At 41.3% G+C, this 25887-nt stretch overlaps 2 protein-coding genes across 3 annotated transcripts in view; one reads left to right on the top strand and one right to left on the bottom strand.

Annotated features, from left to right (window-relative positions):
- Window positions 1–5843: 5843 nt before the first annotated feature.
- On the top strand, window positions 5844–8498 carry LOC1279204 (importin subunit alpha). The gene is made up of 3 exons (XM_318886.4): window positions 5844–6262; window positions 6382–7791; window positions 7888–8498. The coding sequence occupies exons 1-3, from the start codon at window positions 6197–6199 to the stop codon at window positions 7978–7980; spliced, it is 1569 nt and encodes a 522-aa protein (XP_318886.3). The 5' UTR covers window positions 5844–6196; the 3' UTR covers window positions 7981–8498.
- Window positions 8499–14394: 5896 nt separating this feature from the next.
- LOC3292069 (uncharacterized) overlaps window positions 14395–25887 on the bottom strand; it is a 202709-nt gene continuing 191216 nt past the window's right edge. For both annotated transcript variants that reach the window (XM_061655321.1, XM_061655320.1), the window contains exons 21-24: window positions 25638–25770; window positions 19155–19293; window positions 18421–19074; window positions 14395–18040 (exon numbers count right to left, since the gene is read on the bottom strand). In XM_061655321.1, the coding sequence (XP_061511305.1) occupies window positions 17397–18040; window positions 18421–19074; window positions 19155–19293; window positions 25638–25770 (1570 nt within the window). In that variant the 3' untranslated portion in view covers window positions 14395–17396. The remainder of the gene's footprint in view (window positions 18041–18420; window positions 19075–19154; window positions 19294–25637; window positions 25771–25887) is intronic.

Consider the following 25887-nt stretch of genomic DNA (forward strand, 5'->3'; position numbering starts at 1 on the left):
TGAAAGTAAACTCGACGTATTTATACTAGCCAGATGGGGGGAAAACAGGATGAGTTTTGTTACGCAAAGCTGTAAGATGTAATGCAAATTTGGTTTAGCGGTAGCGCTAGAAATGAGAAAGAAGTACAATAACTTGCGCTGCACATTACTGGGTAGAAAGATGGTTTGCAGTTTTCACAGCGCGTATGCTTGCGTAAAGTTTCGCGTTTCGCTCAGTGTATGGGGAAAATACTATGGTATGATAAATTGTGTATGAAAAATATTTTAATCCATTCCAATTGTTTAGATGGTAAAGTAATCACTTGTAATGCTTACCTTCAAGTTGGTAGCGTCAAGTGCAGTCATATTTAAACAGAGATTTAGTCATCATTTTTATTAAATTTTTAGTATTCCTATTATATAGCGACAACCACAATTAGGGGAAGTCTTCTTCTTCACTTCAATGAAAACTACAGGCCTTCAGAGTTTGCTATTTTGAACGCTAAAACAAATGTGTCGAAATCACCCCCAAGGTGTCGATTTTACCCCATCATGGTGTCGAACTTACCCGCACAGCAGTCGTGACGCAACAAAAAACACACTTTTTTATTTTTATCAAAATGTTATCAAAATCAATCCAGGAACCGTATCCTTAAAACCTTAAGGTGTCGAAACTACCCCCAGTTCCCCTATATGGACAGTCGTTTTTTGTGATTGGTGGAAAATTGGTAAAATTTGTACAGGTTTTTTGTACTAACTAACGAATTTAAAAATCGTTAAAAAATACAAATAACAGTCTAGAATGGTTTTACAGAACAATATTTTTTACCGATTAAAAAAATGTGTTTTTTTTTTTATAAAAATTTTGAGGTGTTAAGAGTTTTGTAAGTTTTTTTTTTGGAAAAAAACGAACCTAAGTAATGATTTTTTATTTTTTATTTTTTTAATTTGTCATTTGAACGATTTTTAAATGCGTTAGTTAGCACAAACAACTTGTTTTTCGAAGTGTCTGTATAGTCCTTTTCGAAGTGTCCTAACTCACTGGTTGAACTTCAATTACCTACTAATTACTGAATATGTGCTTTTTGGTTGACACGTTTTTTTATACAAAAAAAAATCTGATTTTTTTTTGGCAAGCCATGAGATTTTTGTGAATTTTTCAAAAACCCAAATACAAACGCATGCTTTTTAATTGAACTGTCAGCCAACTATCGAGCGTTCAATTCAAAAGCTTGCCAACTAAAAAGCGTTCAACTATCGAATTCTGACTGTACTTATGGTACGATCATAAATTTGTTTTTTCATAATAAGTCGTGTAAAAATGTTTTAAATTTATTTAAAAAATATACAAACATGTGAAATAATTCTCTGCACCACTCATACATTCACTGTTTTTATCTATTTCTCTATCTATCTATCTATCTATCTATCTATCTATTTCTTACGGATTTTCCGCATATCGCAAAAAACGACTATCCACGCAGTTGTGGTAGGCGCTGTATTATAATATTGCAATTAATTTAAAAAAATCATGTCAGCTTTTTTTTTAAATAAATCATCCAAAACTCATGTAACGCTTTGTAACGTTAGTGCTTTCTGACGGTGCGTTCCCAGGCTCTATCGATTCCGCCAAAAGCTTTACTGTATTGATGCTGTTATGATATTAACCGAGTAATAAAGTTGAGCGTTTGATGTGGTACTTAAAACAGTGGTTCCAAAATTCCCTTACCCTTTATACTCTACCCTTATGTCCGCTTCATTTAATCACGAATTCAACCCATTGGTATGTTTTTCATCATCAAATCAAACATTTCAAACGATTTTCTACGCATAGACAATTGGTTGCGTAGCTTGCCGTTTTGACCGCGTGTGCACCGATATGAATAATGAATGCAATTAAACATTAGCAAATAACATTAAATTCATTGTTTATGACAAGCAGCGTGAAATTTGATTTCGTTTCATGGCATCTAATTTGTTTATCGGGTTGGATCGATCGATAAATTACTCGATATTGTTTCTGAGTTTATCAAGTAGAAAGAAATCATATTTGAATGGTAGGTCGGTGCTCCTGTTTTTTGTCGTGTTTATTGAGCTTTAAAACTATTTTTAAATTACATTGTTTTATATGTTACATATGTTACACATGTATAACCATGTGAAACCTTTAAACTATCACTCTAAATCCTGGAACATGTGCTTAAATTTAGTTTGATCAATCGGTTACTCGCTCGACCGGCTTGCTATGCCCAATAATGCCAAAGTCAACAGCAGGAAACAACATTTGGCATACGGATAGCCTAATCGACACTAAGCCGTAAACTGGACTTGCCCGTAATTTGGATCTCCGCGAATACTGTCAAAGCTCAGAACGAGCAAAGAGAGATTTTCGCTTTACACATACATATACTTTTATTTGATGTTTCCCTGCTGCATTATGTATCCATTAATTGTATGCTTTCGTTCAGAGATTTGCTTCCCTGATGTCCCACTGCGATTACTTTAGCATGCACGTTTGGGTCGGGATGGACAACGTATCTGTAGTTTGGGTGGTAAGAGGAAGGCCAGCTGCTCGCAACCATGTGCGGATAGTACTATGAGCTAAGGCAATTATTTGTTTTACGTTCTGCGTGCACGTTGGGTAATGAAATATGTTTTTGTGTGTGTGTTTTTTTGTATTAGATGATATTTCATTAGCCCCGAAGTTATGACACACTGTTTATCTGAACAGAATTAAACTCAAGTGGTGCCGCGGTTTCGAGTGGGAGTTTTTAATGAAAGTAATTAATTTGATTAAAAAAAACTCTCTCATTTACTCACTAAACTAATGACAATCAATTCCATGATTTAAAAAATTCAGAAGGCAGGCCTGTCCCGTGGTAAAGACGTCAACTCACACGATTTAACAACAAGTCCGTTTTGAGTTCAAGTCCCATAATCACCGTGCGTCGTAAACGAAGGAATGCCTATCCTGCAATTGATCATCAATAAGTCTCTTATTGCCAATTCCTTTAATAGTGCCAGGCTTATATCGACTACTGTTGATGCGTCAATAAAAATATTTGTGCTCCAATTTCAACAGTTTAATGCTTTTTATTTAGCTGAACGCTCCATAGTTGGCTGACTGTTCAATTAAAAGCATGCGTTTGTATGGAAATCCCAGGTTTTGAAAATTAATAAATATCTTATGTCTTGTCGAGAGAAATTTGAGAAAATGTTTGTATGGAAAAACGTGCCAATCAAAAAGCATAATTTCAATAGTTAGGCTATATAGCTTATGATTAGATGAAACTTGTCGAAACACATTGCAAGAAAAGGACAGCAATATAATGATGAACCAAAATAATACGCCAACTATCGAGCAAACCAATGAAGCTATGGAGCTTTCGTTTTTTTTTCTATGGATATTTGATTTTCCAGTCGTTTAAGCTTAATCTGTGGCGCTTGGGTTGTGTTTCATCTCTTATACCAAACCAAACATAGCTTAAATAGCATTCTAATTTGTGAGCAAAATTTATTAAAATGGTCATGCAGTCAGATACACGATTATCAAAACCATAAACCATCGTTAATTTGTGGCTCACTTCTGTAAAATTATTCATAAAAATGTATAGCATGTTGTTTTGATACCTTGAAATGTTAAATGGGATCTGCGGGAAATGAGAACAATAAAGTGGATTGATATGTGGATCACCAGAGTGAAAATACATGTTTCATTACGATACTACAATTAGAGTTTGGTATTTAAACAAATTACATTGTTCGAGTTTAAGCCATTCATAATTTCAGTTCGAAACCATATAACATAACAAAGGAAGTGTTAAAGCTAGCAAAACGAGGAAAGCTCCACTGTGTGGCTATCCCACCACCACATAGCGCCACTAGCATTTTTTGCTATTTTTAGAATGCGTCTGTCGTTTACCGTCTGCTAAACGAAGTATTTTTAGATTAATTCTAGGTTGAGAGCTTGAACCGTTTAGAACACGTTTAGTCTTAATATAATTTGATAACGCTTAATTTTATATAAGATTTTACAGATAACGTCGGACGACGAATCTCACGTTCGATATAAATTGATCTGATAAAATCGCATCGGATCAGCAGATCACCACCCTGAGTGGTCGATTAGTGGATTTGCCAAAATCGTTTAGTGGAAGTTACACAAAATAATCCCATGCGCCACAGATTAAGCTTAAACGACAGGAAAATTGAATATCCATTGAAAAAAAAATGAAAGCTCCACAGCTTCATTGGTTTGCTCAATAGATGGCGTATTACAACTCATCATTACATTGCTATCCTTTTCTTGCAATGTGGTTTCGATAAGTTTCATCTTATCATGACCTAAATAGCCTTCTAACTTTCAGAGCAAAAATCTTTATGAATGGTCGTGTGGTCAGATACGTGGGTATCAACACCAACGACCATTACTCAAATCTCACTTCCCAAGTGCCACAAATCCACTAAACGACCACTAAACGGCTTCTAAACGACTCAAGCACTCTACCTAAACGGAATATAGAAAGTCTTCGTTTAGCAGACGGCAAACGACTCATGCATTCTAAAAATAGCAAAAAAGCTGGTGGCGCCATCTGTTTGTGGGATTCCCAACCAGCGGAGCTTCCTCGCTTGGAGGAGAGCTTTCTCATTTCCTCTGTACTGTTGTATGGTTTCGCATTGAACTTATGCATCGCTAGAACTAGAACGGCGATACGCTTGTTTAAATACTAAACTCCAATGGAAACCCCCAGCATTGAAGCAAGTGAGATTTGAGTAATGGTAGTTGGTGTTGATACCCACGTATCTGACCACACGACCATTCATATAGATTTTTGCTCGGAAAGTTAGAAGGCTATATAGGTCATGATAAGATGAAACTTGTCGAAACACATCGCAAGAAAAGGATATCAATATAATGATGAGTTGTAATACGCCATCTATTGATCAAACCAATGAAGCTGTGGAGCTTTCATTTTTTTCTATGGATATTCAATTTTCCAGTCGTTTAAGTTTAATCTGTGGCGCTTGGGTTGCTTCAGTGCTGGTGGTTTCCGTTGGAGTTTAGTATTTAAACAATCGTATCGCCGTTCTAGTTCTAGCGATGCATAACTTCAATGCGAAACCATACAACAGTACAGAGGAAATGAGAAAGCTCTCCTCCAAGCGATGAAGCTCAACTGGTTGGGGTATCCCACCAACAGAGAGCGCCACCAGCTTTTTCGCTATTTTTAGAATGCGTGAGTCGTTTGCCGTCTGCTAAACGAAGTCTTTCTATATTCCGTTTAGGTAGAGAACTTGAGTCGTTTAGAAGCCGTTTAGTACTCGTTTAGAGGATTTGTGGCACTTGGGATGGCTAAAAAAGATTAAAGGAATGAAACATTTTGTAGACAAACAGAATCCGAACTGTCATGTGTAGGCATTAAACGTCAAATGACACATATGTACATACCTTGCATTTATACAAATGTCAAAAAGATGTGAACTGTCAACAAAAATAATAAAGAAGTCAATTCACGCTGAACTGTTAACAGAAAAACACGTGAATCTGTGTCTGCTGTCCTTATGTCCTTATGTCCCTACGTTCAGCTCGCCTCCTACAATTTGTTGAAATTTTCTAAAAAAATATATATTTTTATGAAATATTCTTCTACTTTGTGATTTTAGCTGCTTAAATTTCAAATTTCTTTTTGATTTAGTGCTAAACTTCATGTGTACTTCACATCTGGTAAGCAAAATATCCAACACCGTATAAATAAAAGAAACGTTTCGTGGTGTAATTGAAATATTTCATAAGTGCAATTTTTGCTGCATGGGAACGTGATCACATGCTGATGAAAATGTTTGTTGGGTATCCAACAGCCTGCTTGACGGGACTTGCTTCAAAATCGTACGTTGAAAATCGATTCAAACGTCAACGATCTCCCAACGGCTTCAAACGTCAGCGATCTCCCGCCCAGTTCAGCAGCATCACGGTTCGCCATCGTAGCAAAGCTGGTGTGCTCTTCCGTCGCGATAGACCTAAAACGCATTTGTGTTAATTTATTTCAATAAGTGTTGCAGTTTAAACTGTACCGTAGTGATTTCGTAAACGTGTGATAAGTCGTCGAGTCGGCCACAATCCAGGGTCATTTCTGTCATCTGAAGCGAATTATCGAAAAGTAGTTTGAGGTTAAAGAGTCCTTGCTTTTGCTGGTGATACAGAAAGGGCAAATACAAAATGGATACGGAAAATGTTCCCAACAACCGTCTGGCGGCGTACAAACATGGCTCCAAATCGAACACGGTTAGTGGAATTATAATTCCCTTGAATTGTTTCATTACCATACAGCAGTTTCAATGACTTGATCCATTTTTCTATCTCTCCTGTGCCACACTCTCGCCCTCACACACTCACACACATAGGAACTTCGCCAACGGCGTCACGAGGTGACCGTGGAGCTGCGCAAGAACAAGAAGGAGGACCAGCTGCTGAAGCGTCGCAACATTACGGAGGATGAAGGGCCGACGTCGCCGCTGCAGGAAAACAATGCTCAGAGTCCGGTAACGCTCAAGTTTGATGATATCATGCAGTACATCCGAAGTGGGCAGCCGGAGAAAGAGTTTGCCGCGGTACAGGCGGCCCGCAAAATGTTGAGCCGGGAGAAGAATCCCCCGATCGATAAGATCATCGGCCTGGGCATGGTGCCGGTGTGTGTGAAGTTCCTTTCCGCGTCGGATCGGCCGGCGCTTCAGTTCGAGGCTGCCTGGGCACTCACCAACATTGCGTCCGGCACGTCCGAGCAAACGAAGGCCGTGATTGATTCGAACGCCATTCCACGCTTCATCGACCTGCTCAGCTCACCGTCGGTCACCGTGGCGGAACAGGCCGTCTGGGCGCTGGGAAACATTGCGGGCGATGGTTCGAAGGCGCGTGACATTGTGCTAGAGCACAACAGTGTGGATGCGATCATCGCGCTGGTTACGAACGGCAACACGCAGATCTCGTTCCTGCGCAACATCGTCTGGCTGATGTCGAACCTGTGCCGTAACAAGAATCCGGCCCCGCCATTCAACCGGATCGAGCCGATGATTCCGGTGCTGTCGGCGCTGCTCGATCACGAGGATGCACAGGTACTGTCGGACGCTTGCTGGGCGCTTTCGTACGTGACGGACGATGATGTGGAGAAGCTGGAATCGGTCGTTGCGTCCGGTGCCGTGCCCAAGCTGGTCCGTCTGCTCGGCACCAACAATCCGGCCATCATTACGCCGGCTCTGCGAAGCGTGGGTAACATTGTGACCGGCAACGACAAGCAGACTGATGCTGTGATAGCGGCCAACGCACTGCCCTTGCTGACGAACCTGCTGCGCCACACGAAGAACACGATCGTGAAGGAAGCGGCCTGGACGGTGAGCAACATTACCGCGGGCAATCAGAGCCAGATCCAGCACGTGCTGGACTCGGGCATCTTTAACGTGCTGATCGACGTGCTGGCAAACGGGGACTTCAAGTCGCAGAAGGAAGCGGCCTGGGCCGTCACCAACACGACGACGGGCGGGTCGACCGAGCAGATCATTCAGCTCGTCGAGAAGTACCCGATCATGAAGCCGTACTGTGATCTGCTCGAGGCGAAGGATACGCGCACGGTGCGCGTGGTGCTGAGCGGGGTGGCCAACATCTTCCAGTTTGCGTCGCAGATCGGTGGCGTCGAGAATCTGTGCACACTGTTCGAGGAGATCGGCGCCCTGGACAAGCTGGAGACGCTGCAGAACCACGAGAACGAGGACATCTACCAGAAGGCGCTGCTGCTGATCGAGACGTACTTCTGTGATGCGGTAAGTCGGGCGCGCGCCGATTTTTGAATTGATTGGTGGGTGAGAATATGTTACTTATTTTTTTGGGGTTTTTTTCTGGTCACTATTTGCCCACAGGAGGATGTCAACCCGGAGTGTGCCCCGAAGGAGGTGAATGGTGCGCTCGAGTTCAATCCCACCACACCACAGAACGGTGGCTTTTCGTTCTAGAGTGTGCCGTGTTTCGTTCGTTTGTTTAGGTTTAAAAAAATATGTTTAATTGTTTACATGTAATAATCATTCAAATCTCATCGTGGCAGGTCCCCAATTTCCCCTCACACAACAGTACACAGTAGCTGGCAAACCAGAGCTGGTCCATCATCCAAAATCTAGTACGACTAGGAGCTCTGGCGCGCACCGTGTTTACAGTTGTAATAGTGCCTATCTTAAAACAATGAATTCCAATGACTGGTTTTTTTTTATTCCGAGCAGTGATAAGCTCCATTTGTCCATATATTTGCGCTTTGTTTCGTTTGACACATTTTGGCCATTATTAAAGTAAAAAAGGAAGCAGGAAGGGTTTTCTTAATTCGAGCTTTGTTTTTGCACTAAACGCTTATTTGAAGTAGGCCTTTTGTATCATCTGTTTTAATCTGTAGCTTACGGCAACTTGTCCAGCGTGTTGGAAGAAAGTGTGTGTTCCGTCTTAAATAAATACATTCACAATGCATTTAGTGTAGCTAGCGAAAGAAGCTTTGTTATGTTTTTTTTAATTGTTCAAATTGAAAGAAAACTAATATGAGAGAGGTACAGATGGGTTAGCCTAGGTCTCTTTAACCATAAACAACACTGCACAATAATTACCTTTTCGTTAAATCTCGTAAACAGTACACTCTCATGCAATTACAATTTCGAAAGCATTCGTATTCTAACATGGCATGGTACTGCTACATGTAAATTGTGTTTTTGAATTTGACATGAGTTTTGGTGCTTATTCCCAAATTCTAGCGCTTATACCGTTCGTTACCTATGGTAAAGCAAGCGGGAAAACTCCTCGTGGCCGTCCAACCGATTTGTGCTTTTGCTGTAAAAACGTGAGCGAAGAATGATGATTCTCGGAGCGAAACGTAACGCCACTCAGACCATCTCTCTACTACAGCCTTGGCGTAAAACACGCGTGAAATGTCACTGATGCTATCACGCACGCGAATGGAAAAGAAATACAATGTTGAATTCTTTCCATTTCTAGAATGTTCCCTTTCCCTTTCTGTCCGTGCAGTGGTGCACCGTTCCTGCTGCTTTTAGCTTCGTTTTGGTACGCCTGTCACTACACTGACCCCTCCTCATGCGTATCATTCGTGCGTTAAGATGTACACTTAAGAGATTAAAGCTAACAAAAAAGTTCTATTTCCTCCTTTTCCCCTCCCTTCACCTGCTCTTCTTGCAAAAGGGACCGGGGGTAGGTAACATGTAATGAGTCGCGATGGCACGGAGAACCGGGATTGAATCAAAAGCAGCATAGTGGTGTGTTACACTTGGGGGTCACGATTCCGTTTGCCGTGCACGTCTCATGGCTTACTACTGTGTTGTGTGTCCCGTTGCTAGGGAGAGGAGAAAGAGCGTTTGTTTTTCGCATTCTTGCCTGCTCTTCGTTTTTAGCATGCTAAGAACGATAAACAAACCGTAGTAAACCCGGACCAGGATGGCCCGGCCCCAACCGTGATGTTGTTGTGTGCGTGTGTGAAATGCCTTGTGCGTGTGTTTTTTCGAAAGTTTTGTTCGCATTCACTTAAGTAGCACATAGAGGCACAGATTTTTGCAGTCATTTGCGAAATTAGCCGCATCAGCGATGAAAAGCGGTGGATTTCTTTCTCTCGCGCACCCCGGGGGAGATGTGCTGCTAGATGAAAAGTGTGGCTGAGGGAAGGAGGAGGGGTGGGAGCGCTGTGTCCTTCGCTGGGAACGTTAAATTTCCGTTGGAATTAGAGAGACAGTCCCGCAGCAAATCGCAAAGCTTTACTTTTTAAGCACCCGAATCCAAGCGCGAGACTTACTATTTTTGTTAATATTAACTTGCCGAATGGTCTTTTAAAATGGGTGCAAAAATGGTCGTTTCTTTACTGTGTTAATTTTATTACAGTTAGCAGCAGGAAAGAGAAAGAGCTAAAGATAAGACTATGCCGTCGCTTTTAAAGCTTCTTTTTGTCGCAACTTCGGTGACTTACTTTGATTTGATTACGTTGCCTCGCAAATCATACGCGAGGTGTTTGCTTGGGGAAAGTTAAGCGCGCCGTTGCTATACCGCGTGAAGATGAGCTTCGTCAGTTGGTTTTACGCACAATTTTCTTGCTTTGATCATCGACCGAAACAGTAAAATGAGCATGAAAATGTCCCAATTTACCTTTTTGAAAGAAAAGCGACCAGAAAATTTTATTTTAATTTGTTAAGAATTTATCTTAATAAAACAGGAAGGGCGTTTTGAAATTGGGAAGCACTATCCTGAAAAACATGTAATCTTAATAAAGGCAAACCGCAACACTTTCAGCAGTAGCTAGTAGCAGGGTGGCCACTCAACCGGGAAAACCGGGAAACCGGGAATTAGCCGGGAATTTTATTTTTCCGGAAAAAACGGGAAAACCCGAGAAATTTTCCAAAAAAAACGGGAAATTGTCACAAACATTTGCTATCACTGTTTACCATCGTACTAATTGCATTTTCAATTAATGGGATATTTTGTATATTGTTCCCAACTTACCACCGGCCATCAACATCACACCAATGTGTAAGGACTACATTTTCCGTTTCTCGCATATGGTACGCAATATATGTACTAGGGTAACTGTACCAGTATTCGGCAGTAAGTAAAAACGTATAATTACGCAGAAACGCGATGGAAATTGTCTCAACACATATTTTTGAAATAGAGAAATGCTCATTTGTTATTCATGTACGAAGTTTCACATCATTTTCTTGCATATTTTTCAAAATATCAAACAAAATGTGCCGAGTTCAACATGTTTCGGCAGATTTGTTGTTAGCCAATAGTTCGCCAGTTTTCATTATTAAGAGAACCAGAGCACTTAAACATAAAAGTTTGGTTTTTATGAAAGTTTCTTTGGTTGCAGATTTTATACTAGCCCGCTTGGAATTTTAAAATCACTAAAAACAAGTAATTATTCACTTTAAATGCTGCCGAAAATTGGCACACGGTAAGTGTTGATTTTTGACAGATCAATGCTGTTGGATCCTGCCGAAACTTGAAACAAAAATACACTTCTGATTTCGTTGAATATTCATTGAAAACTTTATCAGAAAACTGCAATGCGTATGTCGACACATAAAACGACATTTCTTGTATCAAATATCACCAATTTCACTATAAATAATCAAATAACTTGAGAGAAAAATAATAATTTGAGAGCCGGTGGGAGCCGTACTTTATAGCCGTCAGGCAGTCTCATTTCTCCAATGCCTACTTTGATTGTAGATCACATCAAAGTGACTATAAAAATTGCGAGCAAAATGCCCAAAATGGGCAACAAAAAATTAATAATTTAAGTACTTTGTCAACACTAATTTTAGGAAAGTGACAGTGTAAAATTGTTTTAAACATTTTTGTCTACCTATTGGCATTGATTAAAACATTTACCGACCCGTATTCGCGTTGCCGAAAATAGGAGCACAGTCAGCCGAAAATAGGACCAAACTGCCGAAAATAGGAACAAAAACAGTGTTTGCATTTTCATGAATTTGTCGCTAGAAAATGCATTTGAAATGGCAAATAAAAAATAGCACAACATAATTTGAAAGTTTATCGTTCAAAATAACGTCACTTTCATGAAAAGTGATAAAAATTTTAAGTGTAGGGGCTGTTTTAGTGAAACTGCTGCACTAACCTGCCCAATACTGGTACATTTACCCTATACTTCTCATTCGCACTGGTGCAATACTTACGTTCATCGATATCGGTTCCTGCACATTTCGGGTATGGTGTGCCTATTCGTTCTACCTTGTACTCGTCTTTTGTTAATCATCTTTCGTGAAGTTGCGGTCGTGTCGGATTTAACGGTGGATTTAGTGGGCGATCCCAATTTTTGGAAAATAACTGAAAATTTTTGTCCCATTTAGCAATTTTAAGGTTACCCAATCACACATCGCTTGTACATTGGCATTTTGCATTTTGGTTTCGGGCCTCTTCATCTTCATTCCGCCCGGGTGACTGGGTTCCCACACTGGCACTGATGGTTGATACCTGTATCTATTCGTGAAGTGCATCATCAGCGTCGTGCGAGTAACACAGTGGTGGATCGGGGGCCCTAGGCGGAAAGACGAGCTGAGGCCCTCTGTAAATGGTACATGTTGTTGTGGCGGGGGGGGGGGGGGGGGGGGGGTGGTAGCGGCACAAAACTTGCTGTTAGGAGATTGAAATGCCGTCGATCTGATTTTTGCTGACGGGGGGGGGGATGGGGGGGGGGGGTGCAAATGATTCGCCAGCCTTGAGGCCCTAACGGCCATCCATCCGGGGGCCCTTGTCGCTAGTACTCTGTCTATACGGCATACTATACAATGGCGATCTACGGGGCCCCTAAATCGGCGGGACCGCCTAGTCCGCCTACCGTTAGATCCGCCACTGGAGTAACAGCATAATGAATGGCTGCTGTTTAACAGAAAATCCGTTCTTCGCAGATTTGTATACAGCAAATTTTCTCATCCTGCTTCAGTAAAGTTTTTTACTGAAACGGTTCAGTAATAGAAAATTTTACTGATTTTCAGCATAAATGTCATTTTTTTACTGATTTTCAGTAAAACAATTTACTGAATGCATTTCAGTAATGCACATATTACTGAAAATCAGTAAAATAAGTGTCAAATTAGTCGTTTCACTGGATATCAGTAAAACAAATTACTGAAATTGCAGCAATTCATTCTGTCAAATCGACCTGTCAGTCAGATCATCAAAACAAAACAATGCGATACCTACTTGCTCGTGATGTGCAAAAAGTTGATTTTGTAGGCGCTTACAGGCACCCTGGTGAAATTTCAGGTAATATTTCGGCTTACGGGATTAATTTAAAAGAATTGGCAGCCGTGTTGGTGTGTAAAATGTTTGCTACAATCCACTGTGCTTGCTGAAATTGCGTGGTGTCTGTGAGCGCTTACTGAACCATCTACACTTGCGGCGGTGAAATACAGTATAAAAACTGTATAAAACAACACGAAACATGTATTAATATGAACTGAGCGACTGGCAATATCTGCGCATCAATAAAAACTCCCTTTTTAAAAGAAGTATTTCGTGATTTTTTATTCGCTACCAACTACTGAAAAATCAGTAATATGATAATGGCTTTACTGGGATTTCAGTAAACGAGCTGTCATTTTGGTGAGCACCGGACATTACTGAATGATTCAGTAAACATTCTTTTTACTGAAAGGATTACTGAAACTTCAGTTAAAAAAATTTCAGTAAAATTTTACTGAAGTTCAGTAAAAAAAGTTTTCTGTGTATGCTTTCTCCAGTGGCTGGTTGGTCCATGACTTCCGGTTACCTTTTTTTAAAGGTTGTGTGATGACATCTGTTAATCAACAAATCAACAATTTAATTCAGTCTCTTCACAATGTATAATCAACATAACTTACCAATACAGACCATGTTATGAAGTTTTTGCATTTGTCGCAGATGTGCATTTTATAAAATTATTATGACTGGTATGTTGTAACGGTTTTTATTCAAATCAAAACTCCTTTATCCTTTTTATGGCTGATAGAAAAATTCTGAAAAATTTATACAAGACGTGTAACATACAGTTCTCAATGCTTTTGGAGCCAATTTGCTGCGAAAATGTTGTAAAATACTGAACAAAATATTTTTTACATTTTGTAATTATTTTCAAAAGAATCCTGTCAACTTTGAAAAGCTATAACTAAAAAACGGTAGCGAGTTGATCCAATCTATGCACAGTTTTAAAAATTGCAATAGTTTATTTAATTTTCATCAGAATATTGCATCAATATTGGATTACGCATTCAAAAGTTATAAGCTTCCAAAGTCGCTGGCTACCCGGGTAGCCCGGTTGCCTGGAATATGATGTTTTTTTGGTTGCCAGTGACAGGGTTAAGATGCATAGTAGCCAAATTAGATCCACAAACGAGCGCACGATTGAAAATTTGTTGTACAAATTTGATAGAAATCATGCCAAAAATGGTTCTCAAATGTGTTGTCACACCTCCAGATTGGATACTATATTGTTGAATAATTCACTAATAACTTTTATCCAGTTTTCAAGACAAGTGTCCATCTTTCCCGTAATGCCCGCGTTTACTTACCATCCTCTAGATAACGATTTTTGAAAAAGTATGATATAATAATTTGGAATTGAAGTATCGAAACATAGTGAACCGGGAAAGCATAGTCGAAGCATAGTTGCTTTCTTTTTCGTCTTTTTTGGCGCAATGACTTTAGTCGGTGTAGGCCGGACTTCAGCCATTAATGAGCTCGACTGTGTATGACATGCTGGTCCTAACCATAGCAGGAAAAAACAGTACAGTAAAGACTTGCAAATTTATGACAAAGAAAAATGAATTGAAATTAATTTCAATTTTTCTTCTAAAATTAAGGAGAATTCATCCACTATGTTAGTACTTACCTGACACCCTGTTTGGTTTTTTCCCCTCTACTTTCTACTTACCCTGAAACGCATTCTTTCCCGCAAAGCAACGGGAAACGAGTTTTTCGGCACCGGGGTTTCACAAAATCAAACGAACTTTTTTAATTATTTTCATCCTCGCATCGTGTGCACAAACGACGATGCGCATACATATTTTTATATACACTCGCTCATTTCTCTATCTCTTTTTCTCTTTCTATTTCTCTCTCTCTCTATCTTTCTCTCTCGCATTCACACACATACACACACATTTCCACCGAGGAAAAACTGTCGAAACGACAGCTTTTTTCGGGTTTACCGCCGGTTTGGTTTTCCTCTTTCATCCTCTTTCATGTTTTGTCGTTTTCGTGTGTTTTGTTTTTCCTTTTTTTCCTGTTATTTTCTGTACAATGTGAGGAACGTTAAAATTCCTTACCCTATTTTATCCACTTCTAGCTATAGCTTTTCGTTTATTTTCTTGTTTCTTGTTACTTTCTTTCTCACTGTTGTTTTCTTAACTCAGTTATGCACTTCTTTTAAGTTTTTCACTTGTCCCTCCCTTTTCTCACTCCTCACTGGTTCACGTGCTTGGTTTTGCGCGCCATCGCGCGTTTTTGTATAAGTTTTTAAACCTTCCATATTTTTTTTTGCTTACAAGTTTTTTTTCGTACATCGTTTTGTCCATGCTATTTGCTATTAAAGTTTCGTCACAAGGAAGAAATTAATTTCGTAAAAAAAACAGAAGCTTGTGCTCATCTTTTTGGGTGTGTATTAATTGATTGGCTCGATTGCAACAGTAATTTGCACTTCTCATATGATTTAAAAATTGAACAAAAGTAAAATAATGAAACAAACCTGTACAAAACACTGTTAATACATATGTTTGTACTATAATGGTATGTTAATGGATTCTTATTTTTTTTTTGTGAAATTCCAACAAAACATGACAAATCCGTTTTAAGCTCCCCTCCTTTCGGCAACAACCATCTAATTTTGTAATAGAAAAATGTCAATTAAATAAACAGAAAATGGGATACAACAGTTGCCAGTCAGCCTTTTTTTTTGTTTGAAGATCATCCTGTCTTGTCGATCCTGCCCCTTCTCTCCCTGTCCAACACCGCCACCCTGGGAAGGGACAACAACGGATAACCAATATCGTATCGTACTTATGTGCTGTACACACGCCTCACTGCGGCGTCTGGGTGAAAATGTATCCTCAAAGTGTTTTTTCTTGTTGTTGTTGTTATTGTTGAAATTTTTCCTAATTATGTACACAGTTCTATGGGATTGTGCTACTATTTACACATGAAAAAACACACATATACTAAATGATCACCAAAACCTGCTTCATTTTTGTATCTAAATCCATTACACACTAGCTCTGTTTTAACTGGAACCGTTCTTGCGCCTCGCTTGTGCTTAGAGTGTAGAATTTTCTATTTGTATATAAAAACCGCGTGTTTCGTCGTGTCCTATTTTGGTTGGTTTTCTTCCCTACGTAAGATTTGTATTATTTTGTGTGTGTGGTTTTTCATTTCTGTTCGTTGCTAGTTTTTCCTTCCCAGCACAGCTTTTTCTTTGTGGTTTGCGTATCGCACACTTGGCACAGCGCGCCTATCCATTACGTTACACTTTTGCTACTCCATCATTCATTGCGCCTTTTTGCCAACTCTCCAACCCCTTTTGTATGGATAAAACTGGGCGCGCCCAAAGATTTATGATCCCTTGGGAGAAAAGTCGGGAATTAGGTTGCTTTCCCGTCTTTGGGGCGAAAGTTTCGTTGAAAGGAACACACAAACGGTTACCAGGCATGATTGGTAGGACAGGGGCTTTCACAGAGATAAGTCAGTGCTGGCCGTGCGTTAGCATAGCGGGATGGAATAAGTGACAGAGAAAGGGACTTTCTCCCCCCTCACTCCAGGAATACAGCGATATTCTGCTGCTGCTGCTGCTGCCTCTGACAGGTGATGACCATACCGGAAGAGTCCATCACCACCCCTCGGTTGTTGCGTGCTGCGTGCTGAAAACACGCCAAATAAACTAGTTTTGTCGGGATGATGATAGAGATCGGCCGCTTCATGACATTGCTACAAGAAGCTACACAATATTCACCCCTCGGCCAGCAAGCCCAATCACTCCCGAACAAGATGGATGTGATTTTGGGAGCCTGGGTGGCATGATAAAAACGGGAAGCAAAATCCGATCAATTAGTTCACTTTCATCGTTCAAAACGAATTGGGCGAGTCATTTTGCCTTCATGGCCAATGTTCTCAAATAAAAAAGGGAGTTGGAATTGGCATCGATTCTAGCGGCTTGTCGAGAATAAAACATCCATCCGATGCTGGATGGACGTTATGAAAATGAAAGCACAAAAAGAGCTACATCATTCCGACGGTCGTTATGTGATTGGAGCTCCAAAGCAACCAACTCGCCCGCCCAGGAGCTTGCCTTATTACATTATCGCTAATTGCATGATACTGCTCCCGGAACGCAGCGTCCCGGGAAGCTTCCACCCGGAGTATATGATAATGAAGCCAATCTTTCCAGCCCGTTTAACAGGAGGACACACTGAAGAAAAGGGATGTCAATATCCGTGCGATGATATGATGATGATGATGATGCTGACGATGAGAATGAGAGTGATTGAATTGAATGAAATGGAGCGTGGCGCAACGGGAGGTGGCACTGGCACACAGGCGATTGAATATCATCCCTGTGTATAGTTTATGGTGAGCATATCAGTCTGGAGCTATCGAAACGGGTAGTTAAAACAAAAGTAGCGCATCCCTAAAAGGAAGGGGAATGGTCGTAGAAAAAACCTGGAAAACCTGTCTTCATCAACACAAACCCACACTGAGAACCGAATGTCCAAAATAGACGGGTTCATTCTACCGGGTTCTTTACAACTCACTTGTGTAGAGGCGACCTTCTAGGGTTCCGGTGGCTTCCTTCCTATCCTGTGTCGGTTTGCTGCTGCTGCTGCTGCTGCAGAGCAAATATTTAACTATCTACGTCTTCAGACTCTTCGATAATTACTTCGTGAACACTGTGGCAAGTGGGCATTAGTGGTGCGCTAATGGAGCCGCCCGGTTGTGGTGGTGGTGCTGCCGATCCGGTCGCTGTACTGGTACCGATGCTGCTGCTGCTGCTACTTGCTGCTACCGATGATGGCCCGGTCGTTGGTCGTAGCTGAATCGGTACTACTGAGGAGGAGGATGATGCACCCGTGTCGCCGCCGGTCGTGCGGTTCAGCAGGTAGTCGAGATCGTGCGAGATTCGATCGAGCATACCGTCGAGCGGGCGTCCAGCACCACCACCACCACACGCCGTCGCTGCCCTGCCATCATCCGTTGACGTGACGGTAATGATGGGCGGCGCTGGGACCGTTTTGCTTACCACTGCGCCCGCCACCGACGATTGCTCGGAGTAGTACGGGATCAGCGGTGATGGTGCTGCTGTGCCCTGGGACGAGGACGAGGTGGTAGGTGATGGAGTGGTCTGGGTCGCCGTCATGATTGCTTTCCCCGTTTGACGGGGTAGTGTACCACCACCACCGCTGGATGATTCGATTACCGTAACAACCTTCTTGCTGCTGCCACCATCGTTCACTTCGAGCGCTTTGCCACGTATGCCGATGATGCTGTCTGGAACCCCGCGGGGGAATAAGAACGACATAAAGAAACGAAGGAGGGTGTTAGAGTGGCCATAAAAGAGAGAGAGAGAGAGAGAGACTGCACTTGAAGCAGCGGTTCCATGGAGACAAGATGGTGACAAGCGTCGCCCGAAGGGGGTTCTTGCAAGGTGGTTCCTTTTTCGCAACGGTGGCGAACGACAAGTGCAAAGTGGCATGATTGAAACGTCTTGAAAGATGTACGTGTGTGTGTGTGAAGTTACGCCGTCACCAAGGACGTTTAATTAGTGTCTTCTTCAGACTCAAACTCATCAATATTGACTGCTTGCACTGGAGAGTTCACACACACACACACACATACTAAAGGGACATAAGGATGCATAGATTAACTACCTTGCCCGACGCCCTTCAGGATGTCCAGTGTGCCCACGCCAACGAAATCGCCCCCATCGGCGGTCGGTATCGTGGGCAGAAAGCTTACGGTCGCCGGCAGCGGTTCGGGACGATGGCCACAAGCGTGTGAGTGTTGCTGTTGTTGCTGCTGCTGCTGCTGATGCCATTCGATGCTAACACTGCCCGAGCTGGGTGGTGGTCCTGACGGTGGAGGTGGTCCAGCCGCTAACACAATGCTGGGACTGGTTTCGATCGTAATGAGTGCCGGCACGCTCGTACCACCGACCACCATCGAGCCCGGACCGGGAGGTAGCAGCAGACTGCCGGCAAGATCGTAACAACCGCCCGCCCCGAACGGTGGTCCGGTGGTGACGGTCGTGTAGCTGCAGAGCCCTCCGCCCGCAGCACCCAGGAACGTGTCCATACTGTGACCCTCTAAGTCTACCACCTGCAGGCAGGGTTCGATGGTGGTAATGTGGGGCGCTGCTGCAGACTGTTGCTGCTGCTGTTGCATCAGCGGCTGGGTGACTGATGATGATGAGGAAGGGTGTTGCTGCTGCTGCTGCGAGGACAGTATTGTCAGAGGAATTTTCGTTGTCTTACCCACCGACGAGAGGCATTCGTTATCCTTATCTAGTTCCTGATTGGTATAAACTGGATGGGAAGAGTATTCATGGAAAGATACATATAGATCTTAAGCACGTGGACAAGTTTGGGGGATCGCGCACACTTACAACTTAACGGACTATTGATTGATCCCGAGCAAAAGTTTTCGTCCAGGCTATTTTTGGTGCTGGACTTGCTGCTGGTCGACTCGGTTGTGTCTTGCTTCAGCTCTGCCTTCACCACGAAGCTAAACAGTATACAAAATCCCTGTACGAAACGGGAGAGAAAATAAAAGCATTTTTTAAAGAAAATTGGTTAATGTTTCCTATATCGACGAAGTATTTGCGCCTAAATGTTGACATATTTGCCCCTAAATGTAGGCAATTGTAATAGTGTTCTTGTTTCAACAGAAGAAACAGCTTGAAATTCAAAAAAAAAAAATGTATAAACAGAATAATAGAATATTCATCAATAGAAATTATTCATGAATATTTTGAATGAATGAATATTTTCTGTCGGTCAGTAAACCACCGGTGGTATTTTTAGAATACGGTATTTCATATTACGGGAAAACTTGGGAAATGTCGAACAGTCTTTACGTATTAAATTAATTTTTCAGGCACAAACTATCGCCAAACCGACTTCAGCGTAATTCCATCGTAAATTCCTTTTAATCTGAGCCTCTGCGGTGCATCAGAGTACATCTGAATCCATTGTATACGTAATCATCAACGTGAAATTACTTTTTTTTATCATACAATACATACAAATTAATTGAAAATTAACCTTTTTATTAAGCTATTTTAGTACTTAAATGACTGATTTTAAGTTTTTGTTTTTGATCGTGATTATTTGGTTATTCATTGAAATGAAAAAAAAAAAAATTAAAGATAAAAAAGAAAGCGTTTACAATTATCATTTAAATTTTTAGGGGAATTTAAGGATGAAAAATTTATCTTATGAATTTGTTTTGAATTCACTTCCAATTTATTGATCGTTCTCCCCAATTTCTCAATCGTTCCCATGACTTATTGGTGTCGTTTGAACCAAATGATTTTTTTTTTGAAAAACTCATTAAATCGTGTGAGATGTAAACAGTTTTAAAAAGCATCCTTAAAAAGCAACTAAAAAATAAAGCATAGGAAATGTTGTACATTCCGCACAACCGGAGTAAATTGTAACTGTATGTAATGAAATTAATATTTGAATGCGTTGATGTCGAGCGAGGAGAATCGTTCACGCGTTCATAAGCAGCTCAATTTAGATACCTTGAATAGTACATCGAATGACAAGAGGAAAACAAAAAAAGCACACAAATCCACCGACGCTCCGTCTTTTTAGCAAAGCATTAAATTATTGAATTAGGTGTTTGAACATTAAAAGTCGTTAAAGACTAAGTGAGTGTATCTTTAACATAGGAAGTATGTGGTTTGATAACTCTATGGACAAAGTTTGGATCAAAATACTATTGGTTACTCGGAGTTTTTTTTAATTTAATTCAGTACTTTTATACACTTTACCAATTTTTTATATGATTCGTGCAGAAATTCTGATATTTCTGGCTTTTAAGCAGTTTCACCGCGTAACCGCATAACCGCGTCATAGACTGTATAACGATTGCATAATTGTATATACAAAAAATGTCTTAGGTATGGGCACTTAATCAATACGCTCTCCTCTAATTTACAGTAAAGAAACTCAAACAAGATAGTGGAACAAAAGACTCCCAACACAACACATGTTTACGATACCCAAATCAAACACACATGTACCGTAGATTCCAATCAGAACTGGAAATAATTGGCGCACGGTGGTGCGTCACGTTACCTATACATTTCATTAAAATTTGCCACTCAACACACACACACACACCCCTCGAATGTCCCTCTTCGGGACGGATGTGCTGCTTGCTCTGTGGTTGCTCCGCGGGTTACGCTGGAAACACAGACACACACAATGGAATGTGCTTGTGCTTAGGTCGATCCATGCATTTCCAATTAGTTCCGCGGATTGGAGAGGTATGCGCGTGCAGTCGAGGCCAAATCGAACGCCACATTCGTCCGAACCTCGTCGTATCCGGTCTGTCAACTAATTGGCGCAAGTCGGAAGTACTTTCTGGCCCCGAATCAGTGCGGAACACAACACACTACATCCCGTTAGCGCGTGTGTGTGTGTGTTTTCGGATATTGATGACGTCCACAAGAGGACACACTCGTTCGCTTGCCCTTACTCTTGGTTCTACCCTTACTCGCTCATACAACCCACTGTTTCGATAGGACACGGGACGATGGATTTCCGTTTGTTCATCGAACTTTTATCCCCGAGGGGGTGTACTGTACCGTACCGTCCACTCGACGAATGTCACGTTGTCACGTACTGCTCCGAGTTGGGGGCGCTGGTTGACGAGAAACTTACTCCTTTTTTCCGCCCTACACACATACACACACACACACTCGCATGCATGCAGAGAGCCAAAGTAAAGCAAGCAAATTGAGTGTTCCAGCGGTGCGGTGCACCCGTAGGAGATGGGCGACTTCATCAGTTTTGCGAACTACCGTGTGCCCTCATGCCAGGTTTTTTTTGTCTTTGAGAGAGGTTCGCGGCCACAGAACCACGGTCGGTCGTCGCCATTGTGGCGATGGATTGATCTGATTGGGAATGTAACCGTGGCACGACTCAATTAATGGCGGTGCTTACGCCATCTCACGGCGTTCTGTTGCCTGCTTGTTGCTTTTGAGGTTGGAAGCAGTTCTTTTACAGTACCAAACGAGGCCTGATTCCTTCGGGAGCAACAAAATGATGTCATTAACTACGCCACCGGGTATCGGTGACACTCATTATGCATTCGACAATTATATGAGCACAGGAGGGACACACAGTGGACGGGGACTCTGTGTGTGTGTGCTGCTGGTTTTAAAACCCAGGACAGGAAATGAGAAACTGCATCATTAACAGATGTAGCCGATGGGCATCAGGCAAATTGTGCAACTGTTTTTCCCCGGCAGGTTTTCTTTGCTCATTATGTGGATGTGTGTATGTGTACGGTATTGATAGTGATGATCAACTGGGAATCATATGGCAAGACATTTGCTGTAAAGAGATGTGATTTATTTACCCATGCAAATACAAAAAATACAGCTCTCATTAAAATGTGTTCCGAAAGTGTGTCTTTGTTTGGAAAGTGAGACTCAATTACATTGGCAAACGATGATATGAAAAGAATCCATATAATGATATCTTTAGATTCCAATAACATCCCCATTAACAAATTTAGCTAAGCAATGTTGACTCTTAATAGGACTCGTCGCCTAAAGGTATGCAACGGGATTGGATATCCAATTAATTGTCGGAATCGCGAAAGAAATAGTTAAAAATAAACAGTCATTAAAAATTGCTCAAATTCGGCATCATTAACGTATTGAGTTGACTTGTTAATTTTAACGACTGGACCTAGGTCGTCGTTAAACAAACGATCGTCAAGAGCGTATGCGATACAAATTAATAGTCGTTTACTTATATTGCGCGATTTATTTTCCCTGCGTTTGCCTATATGCAATAACTGTTTCTACGATCGTTTATTTTAACAGGAATGACCTTGGTTAAACTAAAATGAACTTTAAACGACTGTTCTTTATTCGTGAAGTCGGCTATTATTTGGGGACTTCAAATTAAATATTAAACAATTAGATAATTCATACAACTGATCCAAATCGTTTTCAAGGAATCTAAAATTGATTGTAATGAACGGCGAATTATATCTCTGCCAATTTCGCTAAGCGCCTAAAGCTATGCAATTGAATGGCGTGTGTAGCGGTTGAAGATCGTGGTGATGAAAAGAACGTATGTTATTATTATTATTTTTTTCTTTTTTATAAAAAGAATACTCAATCTTTATACTAAAGATATAAAAGTTAGCTCTCACAGGGTAAAGTTAAAAAGCGAACAACACATTCTAAAAACAAATGTGATGCATTACTACAAAACAACTACCTTCCTACGGTCTTTCAGTGGAACGAGAGCACTCAAACTGTGTCAATCTAATTTATGTAATACATTTTGTTTTTGAGATTTAAATTGAATAGTTCGAATTTTATTTTATATCAAATTCTACCCATAGAGTCTACGCCAAGGACTAAATTATAGATCAAGCATAAAAATGCAGGACGGCTCTAAGAAGGGAAAAGAGACTTGGGCAGTAAATAGCATCATGTGAGCCGAACTTTGCCGACCACCGTTGAGAAATATATTTGGTATCTCCTCTTCGTTCTTATTTTTTAACTGTTTGATACAGAGAATCCAAAGGATGTTGCATAAAATAATTAATCCAAGAAAAGAACCACTATACCAAATAGCTACATACAGCCACATATTGCATATTTCATTCGTACAATCACGTCAACATTCGAGGGAGGTCGTAAAAACATTCCCCATTCTTGTACCGGAACACAGACGTCATAACCAATAAACCCAACCACCAAAGAACATACACACACAAGGCCTTTCAATTGGTCCGGATTGTTGTTCTCCGGTCCCGGATATTGAAAGGTCCGAATCTTAGCACAACCATCATTTGCACCCATCCGCTCGCGATGGTTACCGGTGCAATCAGCGGCATTATGAATTATTTACCTGCCCTGCCGCCCTACAGCTTTCGTTGCTGTTGGGCATACGCGAAAAAACAAACTGCTCTTAGATAAGCTTTGTTCTTGCACAGCCGGAAAAATTTTGCACAAAAAAGTAGCTCCAGTGTGTATTCTTATTCCCGTATCCGAGAAGGAGAAAGCTCGGTAAATGGAAAATTCATACACATTGAACCTGTTCGAGGACCGTCTCGTGGGACAAGTTTCGCTGAATCGCATCCAAACTCCATCCATACTTTAGCATACCGGAACAACCGGACTGCCTGGCCCACAGGTTGCTTACTATGAAGCGGTAACGAGCACTCTCATCCTCAACCAGTAAGGAAGGACGAAACACTGATACAGCGGGAACTATCTCTTTAACATTGAGCGCGACAAAACGAGGAAGCTGCTTGGTAGAATATTCGATTAGTAAGTTCCCCTATTATTTGTTCTGCGCACTGATAGCCGGCAGAATGGCATGTGTTTTCTCCGGAAACGTGATCCAACTTGCTACCGGTGCTTCAGACAACAGGCAACAACGACAACAAAAAAAGCGAACTCAATAGGTACTCAAAACCAAGTCCAAACAAATGGCATCCCCAACGGGGGGGAATTATTTTCTCAGAAGAGTCGGCACCTTCACTTCTCTGCCCCACTGGTCGTTTTGATTTTCGGTAAAAAGCGTACAAAAACGATACCTCTCGCGTAAGCGTGAACGGGTAAAACTCCATTTCTCAACTATCGATGTGAGAGTTGCCTTTTTTTTGGATGCTCTCCCGGCTCAGGGACACACATAACAATCAGTGTCGTGCTGCGCTTCCCACCAGTAGCAGAAAGTAGTGTGTGGTCCTCCTATCCCCTTCATGACAATGGTTCTGGTTCCGCTTTTTTTTGCAACTGTTTGCAGCCCAAATACCTACGGGAAGTGCATCAGCGCCATCGGCACCGTGTCGTGAAAAGAAATCTCTGCCCCGATGCTGGTTCGGGAGTCGTTGCAGGAAAGGTTAAACACTCACAGGCGGGAGTGAGAAGGTTTATTTTTTGCGCCTTCCGTTACATACTTCAAAGCGGGTGTGAGATTTCGTGTGAGGTACCGAGAAACGGAAAAAATGGTAACACGTGCATCAAAAGGAATGAAATGGAAGGTGCTAGCTGTACGATGTTGGCAGCAACAGCAAAATCGGTATAGCATAAGGTTGCAGTTACACTAGACAGTAAAACAGTACTTTTCAGTGCGATGATTTTTGAGTGCAGATAATAATTGTTTCACTTTTGTAAGATCGTGCAAATTGATTTTCTTTGCAGGTGTACACTTTTCAATAGTCTACACATTAGCGCCTAAATGTAGGCTATCTGTTACTTGAAGTATGCAACGTGCAGTGCAACTGGATGTATTCGGCAATGTTATTGATTGAAATGTATTCAAAATTAATTAAGGCGGGCATAATTAAACGCTTTTGGCATAATAGAAGAGACTTATTGTTATGTTCATTATAAACGGTAAATTGCATTAAACATTGTATAGGTTTACGAATTGTATCATCAATTAAGTACAGTTAAAAAAAGAACAAAGCAATGGTGCCATCTTTAGAAATAGGACACTTATTTTTCCAAGGAGAACGATTGCAAAAAGATTGCCAATTAAAAACAAATACACAGAAAAAGTTTATAAATTCCACAGTTCCTTGAAATTACTCTGTTAAACGGACCGTTATCGTTATATTCTTTTTTAACAAACCCACACAACAAACACTCACACACAAGCCAAAGCTCAAGTCTCAATCACGTGTGTGATCTTTGCAGAAGCTATTCAAATCGTTCTACCATTCCCTTTTATGATTACACATCTCAGCCAACTGAATGGCCGGTTAGAACGTTCCCTGGCATGTCGCGGGTATCTGGCGGCAAATGTTGAACGCTTATACCCTATAGTGCAGATACGTGTGAGGGTACGTGGATAATTCGATTTTCGAACTACTTCCTACTTACCAGTGCTATGCTGTTACCGCTGAACAGATAACCGCCCGACGTCAAACCGTCCGTATTGACGTACACCAGGTAGAACGTGTGGCAGAGCACATTCGACACAAACAGCAGCCCGGTCCGGTAGAGCAACCGAATCCTGTTAACGGGTGAGAAAGAGAAGCAAAACGAAATGGAGATAGACATAAACACACGAGAATATTATACCGAAGGGGAAGACAAACGCTCCCCGAACATGAACCCACGATGGCGGGAG

Source organism: Anopheles gambiae, chromosome 3 (assembly GCF_943734735.2).
Source record: "Anopheles gambiae chromosome 3, idAnoGambNW_F1_1, whole genome shotgun sequence".
In the NCBI taxonomy this organism is placed as follows: Eukaryota; Metazoa; Arthropoda; class Insecta; order Diptera; family Culicidae; genus Anopheles; species Anopheles gambiae.

Bases quoted from the DNA above. Each gene is read 5' to 3' on its own strand.
- LOC1279204 (XM_318886.4), top strand. From the start codon at position 6,197: ATGGATACGGAAAATGTTCCCAACAACCGTCTGGCGGCGTACAAACAT. The intron at 6,263-6,381 runs GTTAGTGGAATT...TCACACACATAG, and splicing joins ATGGCTCCAAATCGAACACG to GAACTTCGCCAACGGCGTCA. The intron at 7,792-7,887 runs GTAAGTCGGGCG...ATTTGCCCACAG, and splicing joins AGACGTACTTCTGTGATGCG to GAGGATGTCAACCCGGAGTG.